This window comes from Crassostrea angulata, chromosome 8 (assembly GCF_025612915.1).
Source record: "Crassostrea angulata isolate pt1a10 chromosome 8, ASM2561291v2, whole genome shotgun sequence".
NCBI lineage: Eukaryota > Metazoa > Mollusca > Bivalvia > Ostreida > Ostreidae > Magallana > Magallana angulata.
Window position 1 is genome coordinate 51997307 of NC_069118.1, and position 25700 is coordinate 52023006.

The 25700-nt window shown below is 32.5% G+C and overlaps 2 protein-coding genes and 2 pseudogenes across 4 annotated transcripts; 2 read left to right on the forward strand and 2 right to left on the reverse strand.

The window, feature by feature from the left end:
• Positions 1-1789: 1789 nt before the first annotated feature.
• On the forward strand, positions 1790-2671 carry LOC128161348 (uncharacterized; annotated as a pseudogene).
• A 2213-nt stretch (positions 2672-4884) lies between these two features.
• LOC128161340 (uncharacterized) lies at positions 4885-25153 on the reverse strand (annotated as a pseudogene).
• On the forward strand, positions 14814-16833 carry LOC128161344 (uncharacterized). The gene is made up of 5 exons (XM_052824621.1): positions 14814-15282; positions 15921-15985; positions 16067-16213; positions 16328-16447; positions 16576-16833. The coding sequence occupies exons 1-5, from the start codon at positions 15023-15025 to the stop codon at positions 16830-16832; spliced, it is 849 nt and encodes a 282-aa protein (XP_052680581.1). The 5' UTR covers positions 14814-15022; the 3' UTR covers position 16833.
• On the reverse strand, positions 17146-19865 carry LOC128161339 (putative nuclease HARBI1). Of its 3 annotated transcripts, XM_052824615.1 has the most exons (6): positions 19253-19843; positions 18454-18566; positions 18129-18240; positions 17816-18005; positions 17395-17592; positions 17146-17227 (listed from the first exon to the last, which is right to left on the reverse strand). In XM_052824615.1, the coding sequence occupies exons 1-5, from the start codon at positions 19671-19673 to the stop codon at positions 17397-17399; spliced, it is 1032 nt and encodes a 343-aa protein (XP_052680575.1). In that variant the 5' UTR covers positions 19674-19843; the 3' UTR covers positions 17146-17227; positions 17395-17396. The 3 variants fall into 3 exon arrangements, 2 of the variants coding, with proteins under 2 accessions (XP_052680575.1, XP_052680576.1); XR_008240356.1 differs by lacking the exon at positions 17816-18005 and having other exon boundaries at positions 19253-19865; XM_052824616.1 differs by lacking the exon at positions 17146-17227 and having other exon boundaries at positions 17378-17592; positions 19253-19845.
• Positions 25154-25700: the final 547 nt, after the last annotated feature.

The window sequence follows — 25700 nt, forward strand, 5'->3', positions numbered from 1 at the left end:
TGTATTTCAGTACTCCTACATCAGATTTTGCTTAATTTGCGCAGGTAAACAGTTAACGTAACTGTTTGATTTACCGAAGTCTCTGTTTGATTTGATACGTAAAAATCACGAAATACAGACGACAGTTTCCAGGTTACAAAGCATAAATAATGAAAACGAAACGAAAATCAGAACAAGCTAACATCAACGTCATGTGTGAAAACTGTCAACGCATTGAAATATTTAGCCTCAATTTACTTCACAAAATCGGCACCAATATATTTTTCATGTTTCAAAAATTTCCCTTCATACGCGAACTGTTGCACAACAAGCAAATTCATCATAGTCAGATCGACCTTTTTCGTATAATGTCATGGCTGCTTTAAACAAAGAACCTCGTTTTAGAAGTATGGAATACGAGTCTTGGTAAAATGGGTAAGCAAAACCGGGCCGTGGCAAAATAAAAGCCGGGGCAGATCGGCAATCGTCAATTCCAAATACGCATTATTTTGCAGCAATATTTACAGCAAATACAAATATACTGGTCCATCAAATATCCTGAAATTTTAATGAGATTGGCAGATTAATAACTGCTTATCTTTTGTTTTGCCCAGGCCAAGTCTTGTCTACCCATTTTACCGGATGCCGAATCCGAGGCTATTAAACTGATTGAAACACGCCTTTCATTTATTATTATTTTCGTAATAACTAAGATTTGAAACAGAATTAGACCTTAATTTTTGCAATTTATATTTTCCTTCCCATAAGGATAATTTATGCTAAACTACGTTGAATTGGAATCAGTAGTTCTTGAGAAGAAGATTTTTAAAAATGCACCCCCCTTTTTCTACAGTTTCAAGGTTTTCTCCGCTTTGAATACAGATCGGACTTTTATTACTGCAATTTATATTCGCCCTCCCATAAGGATGCTTTGTGCCAAATTTGGTTGAAATTGGATAAGCGGTTTTAGAGAAGAAGTTCAAAATGTAAAAAGTTTACAGACGGACAGACAGACGGACAGACGGACGGACGGACGGACAGACGGACGACGGACAAAAAGTGATCAGAATAGCTCACTTGAGCTTTCAGCTCAGGTGAGCTAATAAAAAAAACTATGCAAGTATTTCTATTTATTTAAACAAAACAGTTTTTGAAGTCTTCATATAAACAAATAAACTCATTAATAGTAAAATATTAATTGTCTAACCAAAATCACTGATAAGCAGTGCATGTAAAATGATTTTGGTATGAATACCAGATGGTTAGAACATTGTGTAATGAAGAAATGAAGAGAATGTTTAAGCTTCACTGTTATATAGCTGTTCTCTTTTATTTTTTTTTCTGTTTAAATGCCCACAGGGAGAGTTTTTGTTTACCCCTGGGGATTGGGAAGGGGGGGGGGGGGGTAATAAAACATGTCTACTAGCCAACTTGTTTTAGTTTCTCTATGAAAAGTTATACACATAAAACATATCTTGAAAGTTGACAAAAATTGGAAAATAATTTTCATCTTTTTTCTTGTACCCGTTCAATATCAGGTCATGCACTCTAATATGATCTTTATAAGTTTTTTGCTAAAATTATAGGTTTCATAGTCCTTTTTGAAAGATTTCAGGCAGGAAGGTGGTCGTCATTACAGTTTTATATATTTTTTTACCTCACAATGAAACTTAATGAAATGAATATATGAGACTCCTCGACAAGTTTGTGCATGGCTATGATACTCAGGTGACCGTTATGGTCTATTGGCCTCTTGTTTAACTCTCAGAAGTTAAGAATTTGTTACGAATTTTGATTTTAAAAAAATATTTATTTAATTTTCATGCTTCAGATTTCCAAATAAGCAAAGATGAATACTTTGGTGATTATCTGTGCCTTAGTCGGGTCCTGCATTGCTGACGATTATTCCACACATAAGGATGATTACGGCGGATACGGTAGTGTTGGACACAATTATGGACAAGTAGGTCACGTATTAGGAGGGGGAATCCTAGGTGCTGGTGGCTGAGGATCGATAGGAAGTGGACTAGGTGGTGCCGGAGGATTGGTAGGAGGTGGACTAGGTGGTGCCGGAGGACCAGGAGGTTTTGGAGGAATTATTGGGGGAGGCGCTGGAGGAAATGTTCCCATAGCAGGTATTTAGATTATAATTCTAATACAAATTTATTTGTATATGGTTTTGAATGACAATAATCTTTGCTTGAATATATACAATAAATTATTCGATATTATTGTTTCAGTTTCTCCAAAGTATGGAACATGTCCATTTGAATCTATATTTAATCCTCTCGAACTCGGTCCATTTTGTTCAAACGACGAACACTGTCACGGAGTACAGAAATGTTGCCGGGTCCTATTAAACGGTTATAGGTGTCAAGTTCCACGAGAATACCAGAAGCCAGGTTCTTGCAACACACACTATATTATCATCGGTGGTAGGCGCTTAGCTTGCAACCATGACACAACATGTCCATTTGGAGGCAAATGTTGTAGACGAGCTTCAAGTGGTCAAGTCGACACATGCACATTCCCCTCCCCAGGTCCAATCCCAGGTGGTCCCGGAATCTCAGGTGGTCCCGGTCCTATCTATCCTATCCCGCATCTATCTAGTCACGGAAGTCACAGAGGGTACGTGTATGGACAGCCATATTCCAAGCAGTCGAACGTCTACTAAACATTTTAATCCGAAATGTTTGTCTTTGTCTTGACAAATAAAATTGTTATTCTGCATCTTAAAACTGCATTGTTGAGATTTTTTAATGTAAGGAATTTTGATAGAGATCTAAAAGAAAACACTGGGGACATGGACACGGTTTGTCTACAAAATCTTATGTTGAATGTAATAAATTCATGTAAACAAAACATGACTTAAATCAAGGTCTGTATCTTCCTTATAACTCTATTTTGGATAATCATTAGAAATGTCTTGCTAAAAGGATGATATGCAGTAACTACTTTCTGGTGCCCCTTCTTATATATGAATTATATATATATATATATAAAAATTTGGAGATATATATATATATATATATATATATATATATATATATATATATATATATATATATATATATATATATATATATATATATATATATAAACTAATTGTGATAGTTTTTTAAACACAAGTAAAGAAAACCGAAGTCTTTTAAGCAGTTGCCATAGTTCTGACACATTATTATTTTGTGGATAAAAGCATTATCGTTGTTCTTAAAAAAATATTGCAGCGGAAAAGCATCTTTGTTTGTTGCCATTTGCTCTTTTTTAATGAAGATGAAATTAATTGATGGGCCTTAGTACAGTAGAACGATATGCCTGTCAATACATTGAGTAGAATTATCATGTGACAAAATTGTTCAGTTTTATAGTTTATTCATCAGTTATACGAAATGAATTCACGCCAGGTAAACGACAATCATTTATAATGGAGAAGACCAATTAAAATTTTGAATGTTTTTGATTCGAGATTGGAGCGCACACACGGAGGTACAATTTTTTTTTTCACATATAGGAATTTAAAAAAAAAATAAAATACAATAACTAGTAAGTAACTGAGGGAGAAGATGTACCTATATGCCTTCGTATCTTTAATCGCTTTATATAGTGGTTCGGAGGATGGGGGGGGGGGGTAAAATAAAAAGAACCGGAGGTTAACCGTGAACTCCTACCAAAAATTAGTTAAATATCTTACATAGGATCGTATTGTCGATAAAAATGGTATTTCATAAAGGTACAATGTCAAAGATCAAGTGTATGCAAAAATAAATGTAAAATTTGAATATTTTGCGGTATTTTTTTGTTAATTTTATCGAAAGGCCATATGGAATAATAGCCTTTGAATGCTCATATAAAGTTATTGTTGCTCAGGTAAGCAATGTGGCCCCATGGGCCTCTTGTTTTTTTTTTCACAAACAGAAATGAAAACTAGCGTTCTAATTAAATTCAAATAATAGAAAAAACAATACATAATTTGCATCATAGCTAACATCAACCACCGACCAATATCAACCCTCTGACCTTTGAACCCCGGACTAATGTTGGAATATAAGGTTGATAAGGGATGTAATACAGATATTGACACGAATTTTTCTCTATTTCTCATAAGGTAGGCGAATTTTCGGTTTACATTGCATAGGGCGGATAAGGGTATATTTCAATACGCATACAATATATAAAATTAACCATATCGCCAACTTTTTAAAGTAAGATAGACGTTGTTTGGTGATAAAAATAGTTCAATGTAAATAGCGAACTGTTTTCCAAGTCTAATTTTCTTGTATCTTTAAAATACCATAGAAGTAATCATTTAAACAATCTCATAAATCCCTTACTGTTTTCAAATGTACATGTTAGATAAAAATTGACCACGTTGCTTCGGTAACAAGGTAGAAATCAGAAAATCCGAAGAAAAATTTAAGGTAAAACAAACTGATTTTAAAGAGTGAAATTAAATTCAACACCGTCTACAAAAGCCAATCTTTGTTGCTTTTGGAAAAAAAATAGCTTAACTTTTTTAAAAGAGGAATTCAAGCATTATTCAGCAACTTAAAACATATGTGGACCAAAATCATTAAGAAATTCATTAATGTACAAAATGTCACATCAACCGTCATTTATTTTGTTTAAGAGTGGCTTGACTTGAATCTAATTATGACATAAGAATTTGAAGATATATCCTTTTTGGTCAATCAGTTGTTTTGGCACGGATGAAAGCGCCAGAGGGTTTTTGATTTCATTTCTTCGGGGGGGGAGGGGGGGGCACAAATTCTGGTAACTTTTACACTTCGATTGTAGTGCTATTGAAGTGTTTTTTCACTTTCAAATACCTGGGTCAAAAACCTATATTTTATGATATTGACCTTTGCATATTTATGGAAAGTTTTCACAGACATGAAAACATCGGTGATCTTGTTTCTATTAATGCGTCCGGCTTTACTGACGATAACCCTCCTACCAAGCAGGAAATTAAACCAAAACTAATAGAAATGTGCATCGTATACACACATATATATACTCTGATTCAATATATCCCCGATTTTCAATTTGATCCTTTATATTACTCTTGATTGGATATAACTATAAAGGGTATGATAAAGTGGTGTAAGAATATTTTAAACAAATCACGAAGTTGATATATGTGACTGTTGAAATTTTTTTTATTCTGATTATATTAATATAAAATGAAAACAGATTATATCAATGGAGAACTCACAAAGGTGTAACAGTTTGCCCCGGTCATTATTTAGCGTAGAAAAATAACCCTTTCGCCTAAAAGAATAATAATAGAGTGTTCTCGTGATATTTATCATTTAAAAAAATCTTTGAAATTGAATTGAAAAATGAAACAAAAATATTTTTATATCTAGACACGATCGCGTTAAACGTTTGATTATGAATTAATGATAGGGTTATATTAAAGGGGCATGGTCACAATTTTGATCAAAAATTATTTTTCTGATTTTAATAATTACAATGCTTCAGTAAGGCATGTTTAATAGGCAACCGGAATTTGAGTGTCATTTGTAGAGTTAACAGTTTATCTGTGCTTAAGATGAACAAAAATAGAAACAAGTAAGCTGGAAAAAGATTTTTCACTATATATTGAAGCTATGTAAACAAAAACAGGGCACGAGCCTTGTTTACATGACAAAGAATTGTGAGCCCTGTATATCTTGCTTATAACTCCACGGATGACTTTCAAATTTTGTTTGATCATCAGAAATGCAATTCTAAACCATTGTAAATAATAAAAACAGAATAACAGAATTTGACCAAAATCGTGACCATGACCCTTTAAAATGTTGACATTTGGTACGACTTACTATCTTAACTTCCTTTAATACTAATTTTTTTACCAACACTGCAAAATTAAGATTTCCGGAAAAGGTCAGTTTTAAACTTCAATAACTTTGCAATGCGTTGTGCGATTTTAAAATGGTTTTTAGTTTTGTATTCAGTACACAAATGTCCACAAAACGTGTATGCTTTAAAAATGCAGAAACCAAATTTTTGAATCACTTCCGGTGACGTTGGAAACGGAAGACCCTAATTATTTCCTCTGACCCACTCTAGAAAACCCAGACCAAAGCAATCCGACTTGTTTTTGACGTATTAATTACAGGGGTCAACACAATGAATTTAGGTATAACTATAATCTTAAGACCAATATATCGTTGGTGCTCTATGGTTTTTTAATACACATTTTTTGGGTGAATAAAACAATAAATATACATACACAAGTATATAATTTACTCAAAATATATTACATCACACGTCAGGGATGAGTACTTTTGATTGGAATAAGGAGTCACGGTATGACACAAGTATAAATAATTTAAATAGCAAAACTGAAAGTTCACTTAAGGTGTATCTATATAAAACCAAAGGATACACAACTATCCATTGGTAAAACTAACTTTTAAGTTGTAAGCCATCTTTGCTGAAGCTTTGTTCTAAGACGAAATATTCGTCGTTTTCTTCTGTCGGCGACACAGTTTCATCAGTTTTAATGTCACTGATAACGCTGTATTCATTCAAATCTGTCACGTGACCAACTGCAGCGCTTGCGTGGTCGAAGTTACTATCGTCCTGTTTCTGTTCTTCTTCGTTTAAATGATGGTAAACACCATCTTGTGTAAGTGCATCCCTTGCTTCATCGTAGATATGACAGTAATTTACCGATTCTTCTGAATGATCATAAGGACTTTTGTTGGCGACATTTTCCTAAAATAATGAACATTGTCTTGTACATGTAGTTTGAGTACTATTTTGTTTATAGTTTTTTTTTACAAACATGGAAAAGAGTATGTATACGTTGTAAAAACACTTAGGCAATTTGAATAGATTTAAATTTGTTTCTAACACGGTGATTATGTATAGGTTTGAAAATTTAATAAAGATATAAACGATTATCACAGAAAAAAAGTCAATAATCAATAATGGTTTTAATAAATTCAAATTTATAAAAAAAAAAAACAAGACATTATCTTATAATTATGTAAAATCGAATACTCAAGACTTTTTAAATACATTTTAATATGTGCATTACTGTGGCGTTACCTGTTTATTTTCTCTCAGGGGCGTGGCGTGGTCCACAACTCTTTTTGTATCATTGTTTTCTAAATGTATTACAGGTTCCTTTCTTTATAGAAAATCAAACAATATATCTGATCAGTTTTATTATTGAAAATATTAAAAACGAACATAATGTTTGGTAAAATCCAGAGAGTACACTGACCTTGAAGTGTTTTCACGACATAACCTTTTATAAATGAGAAACGCAATCAATGTCACTAGAATTGCACCTGCAAGTGTCCACCAACAATAACTCCAAGCAAGGATTTGTTGTTGCTGTCTGCTCTATATTCTGTGAGTTTATCCATTTAAAATAAAACATCTATTTTTTTTTAGAAAGATTGTTTTAAAAATGTAATTTAAATATGTTTAAAGTTAGAAAATACGTAAAGCTGACTTTATATAATGAAAAGAGGACATGATGATGATGATGATGATGATGATTTTATGATTATAAAAGCCACAACTATTTTAAATAAAAATAATTTAAAAAATAATAAAAACGTTCATCAAATACGCTATACATGATATTTAAAATTTTATTCATAAGGAGTGAATAACATGGTCAATGTATAAGTAAAAAACAGAATATCTCATCAATGATTGAACTGTGAAAAATAGAAAAGCATACCCTGTACACAGATGTAATAATTCTCAACGGAGAATCCTTCACTGCATGAACATTTTCCTTTGAGACAACTGGCATACGTAGTTCCCAAACATTGGCTATCATAAGTACAGGGCTGGTCCAAAGTTAGGTCTCCTATCAATAAACTTTTTAAAATGAATTTTATACATAAGTTCTTAATCACAATTGTAATTTTAAGGCACTTCAAACTTTATATAATCAAAATAAATTAAAGATTAGTACCTTTATGAAGGTCGATATTTTATTACAAATAAAATCATACTGTATACCTAATATATTTTAGGATGTACTAGTACATACGTTGCAACTGAACCTTATTTAATTCGCAAACATGTTTCATCAATATGCAATCTCGAACTTAAGGTGATGTGTCAGCTTCAAATGTAAATTTATTAACTGTTGTGCCCATTTGGGAAAAATCAAGTAATTATGAAATAATTTAACTTACCTGGATAACAGGTGTTGTTTACTGGTATATGTCCTACTTGACATGTGCACCGACCAGCACTACAATTTGTTGCCAATGGAGTGCCCGTGCATTGTACATCAGATATACAGGAATGACTTAATGCAGTGTTACCTAAAATATATATTAATATGCGTTTCGTAGACGTATCAAATTGAAATTGTAGATACAACTTGATTTTAATATTTTCTTGTTTAATATGATTAAAAATATAGGTTGTATTTTACATGTAAAATGACCTTAAAACATTAAATCCCATTTGATATTGTTTCAAAGTGGTATGCCGGGTTTAAAACGCCATTCTCCGTAATAATACTTGATACATGTACATTTTCCAGTTATGATATAAGTTGCAATAGTGGTCAAATCCCGACCACTGATGATTTTCATGAACGTTCATTTATAATAATATTTTAAAACTTAATCATAAGTGGTCAACATGCATTCATTATGAAGCAAGAGTAGCATGTTTACCATACGTAACTTATTTTTGAATTCAATACTATTTCGACTTCAACCATTAATGATACAATTATGTATGAAAAATCTTTGTCTTTATTGGATGGCTAGATAGTTCTTTTTTGATAAAAATTTTTTGATTAATGGTCAGGATTTTGACTTACATTGCAACTTTATTTCGTAAGAGGATACTGTATGAGAAAAACTTACTACATCGCATGCTTTGAAAACAAATACAAATTTGCAAACGTAATACAGAATTGATTATCCGGCCATGATGTATGGACCTGTACTGTAAGAGACAACTGCTTTCGGTATACGTACGATTTTGTTTCATGATGACGTGTTTGTTAAATACAATAAATACTAAAACATACCTAAGATGTAATCTTAATACCAAAGTTACATGACATACTATTGAAGTTTCGTGTTACATGGATTATATAACTAATATAGTGTATCGAACCTAATACTTTTAACTTAGATTGGGTGAAAAATTGTCTTGTGTATAGGGCTCCTTGCTCCTGGGGTTTAGATAGCCATTTTGTTCAGAGTTGTTCAGTTGTTCAGAGACTGTCTGACACATATATATCGAAATTTAAATTGATGGTTTTGAATAAGCAACTATCTTATTACTATATAGAAATGCATGCATGTAATTCATGGAGTTCATCGTACTGAATGTGTAAACGTGTTGATAGCAATACGATCTAAATCACAGTTGTTTTCTAGGAATGTCTTTTTCTTGTAATATGGACGTAACTTCTGGACCCCGCCCTCAATTTTGAATTTTTAAACGTTGTCCAGTTTGGAATTGATTCTCAGCATATAGTTTCTGCACGTGCAGTTTATTTGGAGGATATTTAATCCACCAAACTCTGAATGATCATGTCATATTGATAATCTTTAATGAGAGCTATGATTTTTAAAATCACATTTTTGGCCTGTACAATTAGGCCTATACCATTATCTATAAAATAACATGATATCAGAATTTTCTTTCCTGTTACGTTCTGTTTTCCGTCTAAGGTTCTACCAACAATCGTGCGGCATCCGGTAGATTTTCGAGACCGTACTAATCAATGATTATATACACCACTGCAACTTCTCAGGTCTTATTGACAAAGATAAGACCTCGAACTTAATACATAGGCGTCCACAATAAACTACCTTTTTGTATAACATACAATATACCACATGCTAAAATACTCAAAATTATAGTAAGCGAATTCACTTTGTTAATATACTCGAAGTGTTTTCCCGAGCTCTGAGGAAAAGACCAGAAAAGAAAATATATATATATATATATATATATATATATATATATATATATATATATATATATATATATATATATATATATATATATATATATATATATATAAATTAAATAAGAAAACAAGAAAAACGTTCAATATAGCTTAAGCGCTTTCATTTTAAAATCTTCAGAAGCTATACTGGCACTGTACCAGTTATCGGCTAAAATTTAATGTTTTCTTTTCGTATTTTCTTATTTCTTGATATTTTTGGTAAAAAATTGCCATACTTTAAATAATGAACTCCTTATTTATCAATCTGTTAGTTTATATCATTTTTTAGAACCGCAAACATCTTGTTTTGTGATTTTTATCAGGGCCCGAATTTGCCGAGTTTTTACGATCTACTGTACCAGTTATCGGCTTCGTGATAATAACATAGTAAAATCACTGTAAATGTTGATTTTATACTCTGCTATAAATGAAATTTGAATTATGTCCCTTGTGGGGTCAGACTAAAGTAGTCGGGGTTGTGATACATTATAAACAAAACTCATAAAATTATTCGTTTATTATTATACGGTAATTCACCAAATCGTACACTATTCAATACATAATTGTGCAACCAGGCGTTCAACTGCGCTACGAATCTCTCAGAAAGTAAAGAATTCCTTTTGTTTATACATGTTATATGTATTGATATTATATGTCAAATCAAAGAAGGGATATAATAACGTATCACAAAGAGGTAATATTGTATTTTTAACTTATTACGTCATTTTCCCCACTGCTGAAAGTGCAAAGATGTAAAATCAGCGGTAAACAATGACTGTTTAAGCTCATGTATAAAACATATTCAAGAAAGTTTTCAAGCAAACCTACTTTTCTTTATTTGAAAAAGACGACTGAATTGAAAAATCTTGGATTGTCCCGTGCTATAAACCCGAACTCTCAGTTTAGCCGATAACTGGTCTTAGCCGATAACTGGTACAGTACCAGTGTAATGGTAACATAAAAACGTGACGTCAAAAAACTTGAACGTTGAACGGCAATGTCTATTATGACGTCATAGCTAGATTTAGCGGAAACAAATATAATTTGCAACATAGTAGATAACATACAATTCAATACATTATTATTACAAACAGTTCAATTTGGGTTTAGAAATACGGATGAAATGTTCTTCTTTTTCTCTTCTTTGCACATTACTGTCACTCAACAGTTTGTAAAATGGAAATATTTTAAACTGTTTATTGCCGCAAGTGTCCAAATGCTCACTTAACGGTATCTGTCGATATCCCGGGGTGTTTATGTGTTGTTTATGTACACGCAAACGGGCCCGAAGTGGATTGCTTGTTTCCCCAATATAGTACTCGTTGCAGTCTGGACATGTTATAACATATAATACATTCTTAATGTCACATGACATGTCCGTCTTTACGATGAATTCTTTTCCGCTGAAGTCGTACTTAGATCCCTCTGTAATATGGTCACAGGTCCCGCATCGTGGGTTTCTACACTTAGTAACTGTGTGTTTAGTATCAAAATTGGAAGTGCACAATATTCGTTTTAGATTTTTAGGCTGACGTCTGCTGTTAATGAAGTTCACATCTTTGTAAATTTCTTTCGTGGATTGGTCGTTGATGAGGATATTATTAAACTGATGAATTATTTGCGTAATGTTCATATTTCTTGGATTAAAAGTATGTATAAATGGAATAATATCAATGGTTTTTTCCGGATGTTTACTGGCTAATAATTCCGATCTATCATACTTCCTGGCTTTACGAATTCCGTCGTCAATGAGACCTTCAGGATAACCTTGGTTAGTGAGGTAATGTTTGAGTTCCCTGAGGCGTATGTCTTGGGTGTTTTCATCGCTCACAATGGTACAAATACGTCGAGCTAAATTATATGGAATAGTAGTTTTTGTATGATGAGGGTGACACGAATTAAAATGAAGATATTGATGTGTGTCAGTTGTTTTCTAGTATATATCAGTAAATAGTTTTGAATTCTTCTTTATAACCAGAACGTCCAAAAATGGTAATTTGGTGTCACTACTTTCTAAAGTAAATTTGATGTTTGGATCAAGGTTGTTCACAAGTTGATGAAATATCTTTAAATTTTCGTCACTATTATTCCATAAAATAAAGCAATCGTCTAAAAATCGTTTCCAACTAGATTTAATAGATCTGGCTTCTTCTTCTCCCCAGAGTGAAAGTATTTGTTCGTGTATCTTTTCTTCAAGGTATCCAAGAGTAAGAGTGGCGTATGTTGGTGCCACCTTTGTCCCCATTGCTGTACCTTTCACTTGTAAATAATGATTTTTTCCGAATGCAAAGGTGTTGTTTTGAAGTATTATATGTAATCCTTCGAGTATAAATTCTTTTGTAAAGCGATCTTGTAGAATTTCAGGATGCTTATTGATCCAATAGCTCACCGCTTTTATTCCAAGCTCTGTTGGTATATTAGAATATAAACTGACCACGTCAAATGACACAAGTTTTGCGGTATGTTGAACACTTTCAGGCTATTGGTTTATAAAATTCACATCATCCTTAATAAAACTGGGAACTTTTTCACAGTAGGGTTTTAGTAAAATATCAATCAAATGACTTAATCTTTGGGTGGATGAATTAGGCCCTCCTACTATAGGTCTAAAAGAGAGGTCTTCTGGATTTAGGCAGCAAATATATTCTCCAGTCTGGGTTTCTACAGCATTTTTTATTTGTAATGATTTATGCACATTTGGTAATCCGTAGAATTGACTTTCTCGGGCATCAAAGTTAATAAGATATTCTCTTTTCTTTGTAGTGATATTTGACAAATTATTGCTTATTGATCCAATAGCTCACCGCTTTTATTCCAAGCTCTGTTGGTATATTAGAATATAAACTGACCACGTCAAATGACACAATATATATATATATATATATATATATATATATATATATATATATATATATATATATATATATATATATATATATATATCCGCATAGCCATCACAGTGGTTTAATGCAAACACCCTTGCAAGAAATAGCATGTTTGATCAAGTATCCACTAATCTTCAACCATCAAAATCTTAAAGACTTGTTTTAAAATTTACATATCATTGAAAGACAAAGTACTGAAATACTGTCGGGAGTTGATTTAATTGATTATTATCAATTTTAACGATATGGTATTTTGCCGTATTAATCCGTATTTGAATTACGCACATTTTTTATAATATAAATTGTCAAACTTTTCCGACAAGAATTCCGAGAAAACCCGATATGAATCATGTTGTGTAATATTTAAAGATAGAATTAATTCTATTAAACTGTGTATCAGTAATCGAAATGTGTCTAAACATTGTACACGTCTGGATCCAAGCAATATTGAAATCTAGTCTCGTTCAACCAGACGTTCGGCTGTCTCCGTTAATCTCCGACTACCAAGAGAGACTCTCTGCTTGTCGTTGATTTACGGAGACATCCGAGCGTCTGGTTGAACGAGACTATGTAGAACTTTGGCGTAGGAATACATACAACTAAAAAAACAATTAAATTGTTTGTACTATATAAAATCTGACTATTTTCAAGGTATTTATAAGTACGTTTCTTTTGAAAAACAATGGTACAGCATACAATACACCGAATTAATCTATTATTTTCAAGATCTTGTCAGCGGTGATGGGTTGTGCTTAGGTCCAAACACTGTTTTACTTTCGGTTTGTCAGAGTAACTGCAAAGGAGAGTTGATTAAAATCAACTCCCAAAAAAGTGTTGCAGAAAGGCTGGATTATTCCCTAATCGATAGACTGACATTCAAATACCCGTCACATCTAAATATCTACACAATTATTTATACAGCAGAAATGTCCTGTACAAATAAAGAACACACATTTTATGTCTTTGCACAGCAAGCGCTTGCCCAAGTAGAATAAATTTTAAAAAGAAAGGGGGGTCCGGAGCCTATACTCTCGGTAATTTTACTATATATTTATGACTTGAATTTTCCTGACTGCGACCACCGCCCTCCCTCTTTCTAGATCCGCGCAGAAGATGACTTTATTTATTTTGATGTTAACATATATCAAGTTGATTTCTACTTGCCAGCGTGATTTAAGTCTAATGTAATTCTTTGAAACTACATTAATAAAGTTGATTCTGGCTCTTCAAAAATATTTGAGTTTGCTTTTAATTTTTTTCAAAAGACCTTAAAAATTGTATTTTTACTCATAGCACTATTGAAAGTGTTTTTAAAATTTGTTATATAATTGCAGTACACTAAGCCTTATTCGACACAATACAACCTAAAACTTTAATTTCTTTAAAATAATGATTTTTTAAACAAATATAGTCATATTGATTGAAAATAAAGCTCTAAGTGTATTGCATAAGCAATAAATGTCCCCTACTTGCAACCACCATATTTATATGAAATGAAAGCGCTTATAAATGTTTCTGAACCTCAAAATTATAAAAATTCATAAAAACATTTCAGGTTTGTTTCAGCTGATTGCACTGCATTTGCGTTTTGTCAACGTTATAATTGATCTGGTTATCTGTATGTAACATGAGCATTATCCTTTTCATTAGCGATGCTTGAGTTACTGTGAAATCATTTAAATTCGAGGGGACCAATTTTCTTGAATTGTGGGTTTATAGTTTATTTGTACGAATAAGCGATGTTCATGTTACTGTGAAATTATTTAAATTCAATGCAAGGGGATCAACTTTCGTGGATTGTGGGTTAAAGTCTTATTGGTTGGAATGTAATTTCGTGGATGCGTCGGTTTTCAGTTCCACTAAGAGAACTAACTTTTTACAAATTTGTCTTTGTCGAGGATGTAAATTCTTAGGGGAGAGTTACCTATGAATACCACGAAAATTGAACCATCACGAACTCTAATGATTCCATATTATTTATCATTTTAGTTTAAGGTCTGGCCCCGCCGTCACCAAACTTTCCTCTCCCTCAACCTCAGTACTCAACTCAAGTCCTTAAGGTTTCCTTAACTGAGGTTTTCCTCAAATCACCGTCACCAATTGCGCTGAGGATCACCTCAGTTAAGGTGTATTTTTTTCCCTCAACTCAGTTGAGTTGTTACATTAATAATATCGCGCATTTTCGCGGAATTTTTACGTAATGTTTGTACGCAATAAAATATCTGTCGTCTGTTTGTTATTTCTTTGTAAAATGGCTGAAAAAGATATACTTGGGTTAATAACAGCGGGGAAAAGGAAACGGGGGGCTAATTGGACAAGTGAAGAGGAGATAATTCTAATAGAAGAGGTAATGAAATTTGAAGATCGGTTGTTTGGGAAAATGAAAGGGGCGGGGATCAAGGGAAAGCACGGGAAAATAAAAGAAGAGACCTGGAATTCCATAGCAGACACTTTGAACTTGTAAGTATTATGATATCTATCTGTATTTCACTTACTTGTCGGTTGTTTTGACCAGACGATTCCCTTTGTGCACATATTGTAACCTCCCTTAGTAGGTGTATACACAAATTTAACCCCAGTATATTCCAGTCTGATATTATTAGTGTAGCGATCTATTAGGAGCGGATTAAAGATCTAATTATAATAACTGGCCGTGTGCTCTACTTTTAATTAAAGAAAAAGCGTACAGTTTATAAAAATGCATTCCTTATACTTAATTAAATTGTTATAACACATCTTAAATCATAAACACACTCTGATATTATTACACTGACATACTATATATAATATGTACACACCGCACGCATATATGCATGCATATTATCGTTACACGATTCCAGACAGCAAAAATATAAATAATATCTACGTATCTACGCTCCTCTCTTTGGATTAAATTTGACTTAACATATAAAACACACAATACCAGTATTTTCTTTCTGAAATATAGATCTTAAAGTAATGTAAAGATTTTGTTTAGATTCATAAATTATCAATTTAAAAAAAACGAATAGAATAGAAAAATGCGATATTCCAAATGTTTGCGTAGCACAAAATGTATTGTTTATTTTCTTCTTCTTTTTTTTTTATATTTTATTTAGACAATTTAAAAATGACAGAACATCTGATTCCATCTATAAAAAGTATGACAACATCAAACAAAGAGGTATATATTGGCATTTAAAGTTTAAGACTTTGTAAATTATTTTAAAAGCAAAACTGTGTTGATAATTTACATAAATTTTAGCGAAAGAGAAAATTGATGGCATACGCCGACCAAAGACAGGGGGAGGTCCACCAACGGCGCCCCTTACGCAAGCGGAGGAAGCCTTGTACCAAGCAATGGACACACGACCCAATATTGTTGGATTGGTCGGGGGCATTGATTCCGATGGTAATGAAAAATATCATATTTATTATAGGTAGAACATTGTCAAAGTAAAATTCATATTAACGTTATTGCATTGTCATTCTGAAAAAAAATCCCAAAGAATACATAATTTTATAGAACCAACGTCATCTGTCCAATCGCTGGCTGGTAATGAGACCACGTGCACTGGTGATGCTTCAGCTTCTTCTGAATCTTCAGCTAGCAAGACATTTGGATTATCTTCAAACAGGAAGATGGGTGAGATACCTATATATTTTTGTTACAAGTAAACGGGTAAATACCGAAGTGGAAAGCTGCAATACAACTTTAATAACTCTTTATAAGTATATGTGTATTTGCAAATTTGTCCATATTTCAATAAATAGATGAACGGCCTAAAGAAAAGAAGAGGAAGATGGCAACACGTGAAGTCATAGAAGAATTGGAAATAAAAAACCTAAAACTTGAAAACGAAAAGCTCAGCCAAGAAATAAGTAAACTTCAACAAGAGCAGAAAAAATTAGAAAGGGAGGAAAAGAAATTTCAAATTGAGGCCGAATTATTAGAAATTAAGAAGTCTTATCTGTTGTGTAAATTAAGTTCTGAATTTCCGGAATTCATTTTAGACCCTTTATGTAAATGACCAACTACCTTTGAAAATTGAAGTGATATGGTCACGATTTTGTCAAATTTTATTTTATATAAATTGTTTACGTATAATTATTGGTGATGCTTGCCAGTAATGCAACTTACCCATATTTGATTGTCAGTCGTAGAGCTATAAGCGAGAAACATAGCTTGTAAACAAAGCTTAGATCATATTTTTGCTTACAATTTGAATGCTAAGATGTTTTAAATGTTGAATTATAAAAAAAGAAATAGATATTAAGCGGAAAAATGCATTTTGACTATAATGGTGACCATGTCCTTTTAAATAGATCACAAACACGAGATTGGGGGAATATTGAATATAACACATCTATTTATTTCTTCAAATAAACCACTTTTTCACTTGTATCTCCAAATTTTCAAAATGAACTGAAATAGAAGAAAAAAATATAAATTAAATACAAGAATTGTTGTTTTAATCATTTAGTGGAATATGTACACATTTACTTTTCGATAAAACTACACTCGAGGGATTTCTGGTGTGTTATGAATTTTATAATATATATATATGCGGGTGCATATTCCAATGTACGAACCTTTAACCAAAATACGTCTGTGCGATATAATCTCGCAAGTGACTTCCCTCTGGAGAATTGCACGCAACTTGGTGGGCGGTCTCGTCAAATGCGTCCATTGGCTGGTCTACTCTATCCATCACATCACCAGTTTGAATGCCAAGGTTATGCAGGATGACACAGGCGACGACGTATCCCACTGCTTGATCAGGAGTCGTTCTAAAATATTTTAATTTACATGTAATTATACAGATATTGACCTGAATTAAGGACAAAAGTGATTATGTTACTCCCCAAATGAACGGCCGTCAATATTATTTGATCGAGGAACAAATGTCAATTATATGGTTTCAACAAACAATGTAGGACTATTCTTTTGAGACAACAATCGTGGTTATTTAGAAGTTAATGTATTTTATGTTAATTTAATAAACTTTTTTGCCTCAGAATTCCTTGAAGACAGGAAAACCTCCGTTTCAGAATGCCGAAACTTTGCTCAATGAGCACCCTCGTTCTGCATAGGGAAGCATTGAATCTTTGTTGAGCGTTTGTTTGTGGATTAAGATAAGGCGTCATTAAAAATCGCTTGCAGGGGTATCCTGAATCGCCCAACAAAATTCCATTGTGTTCACCTAAACGTACAACACGTTTTATAAAATACAAACTCATCATCATTGTTTTAATGCTTTCAATATATATTTATTTCCTCTATCAAATGACAACTGGATCTCATTTTTTTAAACTATATTTTTTACCTCTTTCAAACTGTCGACAAAGGGAGGACTCTCGCCAGATCCTACTATCATGGACACTCCCTGGCCAGCTGGCACAGACGCTTGTGAATTTAAATTTGGCATCACAAACCATCTATTCAAAAATAAAATTCAACCCCAATTATATAAGGGGACCGACATGTTGCTGATTTATTGCATATTATAACACTACAAAATTAATTAATTGCAGAGATGTTGGTATGGGTGTTGAATATATTTTTCAGTTCTTTTCTTCAAAATTTCTTCAAGCATATAATGTGATTTGAAATACCGAAAAAGAAAAAAATAATAAAAAAAAAAAACGGACCTGTACATTTAAAGAATGAAATCCCTTTCTATTTACAAAATCCGGTTCGTTTTCAGTTGGAGCCAGGATTCTAATAAATGTGCCATCGATACAGCCAAGTGTGTTCGGGAATCCTGTGTAAAAATATTAGAATGGTAAAGAATATGACACCCTTAAAGCACAAAGTTCATGGGATGCATGTGCTGTGCGTGGGGAGGGGGGGGGGGGGGGTGATAGGTTATTGTATATATCGTGGTTGGCGACAAATGAAATGAAATTGTACCCAATGCTGTCAATCAGTGGAATACACCAAATTTAGAAGCCAGAACAGCCACCTCGATCAATTTGTTTCGCAAACACATGCCTAAAGTTACGAAACTTTCTATTGATTTTTCTTTTGGTAAACGGTGTAACAACATTATTCATACAAAGCTGAGACATAACTGTGTATTAAACTATGATCTTTGTAAACGTAATATTATAAATAATCCGTTGAGTTTACGTGGTCAAACAGAAGATGTGTGTATCATTGTTAGAACTTGTTTCTGATTCTTTCGTTTAATCAATTAAATATGTTCAAAACAAAACAATAACCTTAAAAATATCCCAAGGGAAAAATTTGTGGGACGATGCAAGAACCTCATCCATAAAATATAATTCAAAATGACAAAATCTAACGTAACTACTTTTAATTTCATTTTCTGAAATATGAAATTTGATGAACAACTTCCCCAATTTTTCTCTTTACAAAAATCGAAGCACGAGTTATCCTTTTTTAAAAGAGAAAGTAGAAAACAAAACAATACGACTGATAACATACCGGCAATTTTGATGAATTCTTGCTTTGTTTTCCGGGCTTCATCATCTCTCGGAAAAACAATAAATTGTTTGCGAACAAGGAGGATGGCCTCAGTTATCGATCTGCAACATCTGCCGACGGTGGACTCTGATACATTCAAACTATCACCTATGAGTTTGTGATAAGCGCCTGTCGCAAAGAAGCGAAGACAAACAAACAGCTGCAACATCGGGGGTAAGGCATTGTTTCTAGTGCTTTCTAATAAGGTACCACCTATTAAATTCAGAAGATACACTACCGACACCTGTCTAAATCGATAACGCTCAAAAAGCTCGTCGTCAGTATACGCTTCTAAGGGGTTCAGACGGTCCCGAATCACCCTTTTGGACGGTCTATTCCAATACCGCTGCAGTCTACGTCGTCTGCTACGTCTGTTCGCCATGTTGGATTTGCTTGAGGAAGAACTTAAGGTTGCTATGAATGTATACTTAAATAATTGAGGATTTCCTCAAGATTATCCCTCAATTTTGAGTGGTGACGGCGACTTGAGGGTGAGGGAATAAATTTGAGGGAAAACCTCAGAGTTGAGGCTGAGTATTGAGTTGAGGGATGTTGGTGACGGCGGGGCCTGGTTTTAGAGATGCTTATTAATATGTATAACGGGATATACTGCGTGTATTCATTTTTGTTATTTTAATCATTTGTCCATTGTCATCTATTTGTTGTGAATATATTTTTACATTTTCATTCATATAGGGAGACATCTTTTTTTTTCAACCCATAATTTGGCAATGATAATTCTTTTTCCAACCAAGAATGACTGAAATGAATAATGCTGCTTTAGTGTCACCACTGATTTGTAAAACTTGAACCTAATGAGTACTAAGTCATTTGATATAAGCAAAACTCAATTGTTCGTGGCATGAAACATACACCAAGGATTTTTTTGCTGTACTAGTGGCGCATTTGGTTTTTTTGATATCCTGTTTTTAATACCCACAATGAACTAAATTGTTGCTTCCCGAGAACTTTTGAAGGACTGCCCTACGCGTCGTCGAAACACCCGACAAGACCGAATTTTGACATTGCTTTTGTCTAATTGGATGTGAAGAATTTGATTCCGTTTTATATATATATATATATATATATATATATATATATATATATATATATATATATATATATATATATATATATACACAATATACAGTATGACGTCTGAAGAAAATGAAACCGCTTATGTTTTACTCGATCTTTGTGTTTTCATTTATTTAAGTTTTATATATATTTCACCGACCACTGAGGTTTTTCTTGGATATATATATATATATATATATATACTTACCTTGATGGCAGGCATTGTTTATTAAGATAAATCCATCCTGACATGAACAAAGACCCCCACTACAGTTTCTGGCAAATGTGGTACCCGTGCATTGTTTGTCAGATTCACACGATTCATTTACCTTTATGTTTGCTACATGAAAAAGTGTACAAATAATACAAATAACACATTTATTGGGTTCCATTTTTTTTTCTTTAGATAATAAATGATTTTATTAATTTTGCTCTGTCATTTATTGTAGTTACATCATTGACACCAGCTTATATAGTAGTTGTGTCTTCATATAATTGTCTAGAACGTATTTTATTCTATGTATTCTAGGAAAATATACGAATTCAGATTTTGGAGGATGCTAACTGTATATTTTCACAATCAAAACGGGTGTTGGCTATACATTTTTTCTTCAAAGCTTATACGGCCATAGATGTATCATTTCCTTATTATTTGCCTCTAGCAAAAAATCTGTATCAAACGATTCACGCAAACATACAAGTTGACTAAAATAAAGCTTGTTTTGATAGAAAAAAAACGCTGTTGGTACCTTTGTGATTTGTAAAAAACCAATATTATAAAATAAAATAATTTATTTTTTAAGTAATTATTGAAATCTTACCTTTTAAACAGTTTCCATTTTGTATGAAATATCCAGACATGCAATGACATACACAAAAAGTGTTTATTCTGACACACTCTGCATTAGGCAGCGAACAGATTCCTGACTCCCAATGCCTATAGTAATCTACAGTGATAATACGAACGTTATTAAACTGATCATTATTCACAGTGTCTATAAGTAATATACATACCCGTTACATACATGTTTTATGTTATAAAAACCTGTAATGTACGATTTCATACAGCATATAAAAGAAAACAATCAATTTTCAGATAGATAGATAGATAGATAGATATATATATGTAATTGTTATTTTTACCTTTCATCCATGATAAGCATTTGATGTTTAGAACGCTTTTAACGGCGGCACTCGTTTTTGTACAAACGTTCAACAATTTGTACTCAGCATCAAATGTAAAATTAAATTTCAAATTTTTCATCCTCCGATCATGTACATTGATCATCTCGAATTCACACGTGTTAAGACAGGTACTGTTATCTGTAAAAGGAATAGGAGATGCAATATAAACAATAGTTAACATCTCATTTGCGACAGTACAAACCAAATACTTATCTTAGAATATTATATGATATCAAAGTACTATGCATGTAATACAATACCAGACAAAAATGGTTACAACGCTAAATTGAGTAAACTTTAATAAGTGAAAAAGTATTTTGAAAAACATTTTGGCTAATGATTGCCTTTTTGAAAAAAAATTACTTTGACATGACAAACCCTACTCAACACTATTTCAAATTTTTCAGAAGAAAAAAATCAGGATGCTTTAGTTGATGTTCATTTTGGTGTAGATAATTAATCTGTTTATGCCGTCAGGGCGGAATGACTTTAGTCTATGCATCCATGAAGTGAAAACTTTCAAGGATGCTTGTAACAATGGCCTGGTTTAAGTGTCTGTACAGGGGCTTAACTTTGAGTTAACGGAAGTGAACAGGAAAAAATTATCAAGGGCTCACATTTGTTTAATGTAGATAATTTTATCTGAAAATGACTAATTTTTGCAATCCACGAGCGCTGCCATATTGTTAAAATCATTACCTCCCTGCTGGGTTATCTCTAAGCATCTAAGAGAGGGCAGCACCGATGCTGACGTCAGTGAGACACATTGCATTTTTACACATGCTTAGTAACAGAGATAAAATGTCATCATCAAAATGTCAATTGAAACTTGAAATGGATGTAAAGAGTTGTCAATTTGAAACAGGGCTTATGGAGAAAATTTTTGGATCTCAGAATGATGCATGCCTACCAGAAGCTAATGTTACATATAACTAGAATCGAATGTCCCTGGACCACTGTTATTATGACCTATTTTCTTTTCTTGCACTCTGGAATTTCTTAATTTGTTGTTATGAGTTTGAACATTATGTGTGCTACATAAATAAGCACACAAGGAGCATTGCTCAGCATCCTGATTTTTAATATGTGACTTAGTTCTGTTATTCTTCTGACAGCACAAACGTAACCGGCATAGGTATCATCAAGATCTAATATAAGATAAAAACAAATAATAGAGGAAGATTTTTAGAGCATTTAAAAAAAATAACGGTAAGAAACCCCACAAAGAAAATGAAATTTCTTCTTTACATTTATTTGAAATCTACAAATGCATTTTATCTATGTAAACACTGACTGCCACATTTCAAAACAAACATCTGGAATGTCATGGTCTCATATTTCAAAAATTAGCTGATCATTTTTTGCACAAATCATGTACAGTTACCTAAGGTTCAGTTAAAGAAATATACTGAATTCTTGTCCCCTTATGACAGTACAAAACTTTGTTGCACATCCAGGCATAATATTTCTTTGCAACTTTTCTCAACTTTGTATAAACAATGATCCAGTTCTATCATTGACCCAGTCACCAGCAGCAATGAGGCTTATCTACGTCAGAGAACAGATGCATGCTGGGGAAAAATGGGTTATCTCCATAAACCTTTCACTGAGTGTGTTAAATTGATAAAAGCTCATGATAGAAATAAACGTTAAGGTTGAAGACCTCGTTTATAAGTTTCAAAAGGCATTTAAAATTTATTATGCAAAATTAAATTTTTTCATGTTCACTTCCTTTAAACATTTTAGAAAGTCGCGTTTAAAGAGATTTGGCATTGTATTTTTTTTTCTATATTACAGTATTTTAAGCTTGTAAGAAAAGACGATGTTTAAAAAAATGTTATTCCAACGTTTGATTCCTGATTCTTTATTATTTGTCATATGTTTAGGGTTTGACAGAAATTAATCTTTTTATTACATCAACATGCTTGCACAAGATCTGAGCTAGAGCATCACATGACGTCATATTTTGGTTCTTTTATAATATCTTAAGACATTCATATTCAAAACGCATGTGCAGAAAAAGATTTATCAACAAACTTTTTAAATCAAAATATTTTTTTTCATAACGTGAGTGAATGATTAAGATATGAAATTTATATATCACATATGATTTATGATATTTTAACAATGTCATATTATCAATATTAAATAACTCTTATGTGTATAACATCTTATAAGGACTGCACTCAGTAAAAAAATACTTTTCAAAGCCCACATAAATATTATCTCGTGTTTTGTATTTTATTTCCTCGATAAGAGCATGTATCAACTTGAAATTTGATAGTTATATTTTTATAATGCAATTTCTATGTAATGTGTATAGCTACAATTTTTTTTTTTACATCGACGTTTATCTACAATGGGTTTGCACGTATGACGCCTGCAAATGTATTAAAATTGCCCATTTCATTACTAACTTCTTTTATAATGAATTTCCCAAAGTTATTTTGGCTGCATTTATTTTCAATTATTAGTACTATAATATTGATTCTAAATGCTTATAACAAATCTGAAGAAAACCCAAAGAACTCACCGGCTTTAAAAAAAGCAGCAGCCTCATTTTCTTTGAATTTACATTTGTTGTCCGTGTTCACAAATTTCCTTGCCGTCTCTAAACATAGATTTCTAGACAAGATATGAAATATTCTATGATTAAAGTCACTTTATGCTTCTTTTCTATTTTTGTTTGTGTGCTTTATTACGAAAATAACAAATGCCATCTTTCAACGAACATGTATATCATATGTATGAACATATATCGACTTACCCATACTGATTATTTTCAGCAGTTGATTTGGAAAGAAAAATCACAATAATATCTAAAATTTAAGGCAAAAGTAAAGAAACTAACAATGTAGAAATAAGTGTTCTTTATTATAGATTAGCAATATGAAAATGATAAAAAATAATAAACACAATAAAACCAAGAAAACAACAGGCGCTGACAATCACCTTCCTACCATTGCCCGTAGATTGACGTGTCAATGAGTCTCTTGTTTGCAGTCTAAGCTTCACTTTGGAGTTTAAAGCCAAATCCGGGAATTTTTTTAACTCACATCCTACTTTTTCAGGTTTTATTTTTATAAACAACATAAAAGATGTGGGAAGGAGAATGGGACAAGAGTCAAAGGAATCTCAGACATTATCTATACCCTAGCTTCAGGGGCCAAAATTATTAACTCTATATTCTAACTTTATTCAATAAAGTCATCTTATTTCAAGCAAGCGTTTAATGATCGTGTGTTTGCATAATGAGAGAGAGAGAGAGAGAGAGAGAGAGAGAGAGAGAGAAATGACTAAGAGATGTACATGTATGCATACGTAATCTCCATTTTAATTCTAAAGGGAAAAGCAAACTTTTCTCATGTCAAGATGTCAAGCAAACGTACGGATTTACTATTTAACAAGGAAGCCCTACATAAGGTCATGGATTCTACAAAAGTAACCGCTTTATAAAATTAAACAATAAGAGAGAGAGAGAGAAAGAGAAAGAAAGAGAGATTAGATTGATATTATTATATACTTACATATATAGGTATACTCCGTCTCCATGTTTGAATAATTTCAATTAGTCTTTTTCCTTCCTCATGCTGTGGAAAGAATTAAATCACTTTGAATAACATTTAAAGGGGAAGGAAAGTCAGAAACATATTTTATTCATATTAATAAAGTGGTTTAAATTATCAAATGTGATCATTTTGTTTACATAATAAACTACATATTAAGCTTAAATACACGTTTGAAATCAGAAAAATCCGATTTACTGCGTTTTGATGCTGACATGATGTAGAGCTCTTTTGTATTGAAAACCCAAAATATTAATTATTTGGACGTCACACCATCTATTCCGGTTTGGTTTACATTTACAGTGTACACAGTTCTCGGAGTAAAACGCTTGTTTATGCATGCCTTTCTTTTACTGAACAAAATTCATAACGTTGATAACATGTTTGTGAAATATAATAAATACTAGAACATACACAAGATGTTAACTTTATACCAAAGTTACTGTATATTCCTAATAAAACGCGAGGAATTAATATCCGCAGTTATATTTCGCTTTCATTTTTCATTAAATTCTCGCGATTTGATGCATAACGATAGAATCGCGTAATTAAGAACTCGCGTAAAATAAGGAATCTACCGT

What these genes read in the sequence shown, in the direction of transcription:
- LOC128161344 (XM_052824621.1), top strand. Translation starts at nt 15,023, where the DNA reads ATGTTTGTACGCAATAAAATATCTGTCGTCTGTTTGTTATTTCTTTGT. An exon ending in ATAGCAGACACTTTGAACTT is followed by an intron (nt 15,283 to 15,920) that starts GTAAGTATTATG and finishes TATTTTATTTAG; the next exon opens with ACAATTTAAAAATGACAGAA. An exon ending in CGGGGGCATTGATTCCGATG is followed by an intron (nt 16,214 to 16,327) that starts GTAATGAAAAAT and finishes ATAATTTTATAG; the next exon opens with AACCAACGTCATCTGTCCAA.
- LOC128161339 (XM_052824615.1), bottom strand. Translation starts at nt 19,673, where the DNA reads ATGGCGAACAGACGTAGCAGACGACGTAGACTGCAGCGGTATTGGAAT. An exon ending in AGAATTCATCAAAATTGCCG is followed by an intron (nt 18,567 to 19,252) that starts GTATGTTATCAG and finishes ATTTTTACACAG; the next exon opens with GATTCCCGAACACACTTGGC. An exon ending in TTGTCGACAGTTTGAAAGAG is followed by an intron (nt 18,006 to 18,128) that starts GTAAAAAATATA and finishes TTGTACGTTTAG; the next exon opens with GTGAACACAATGGAATTTTG.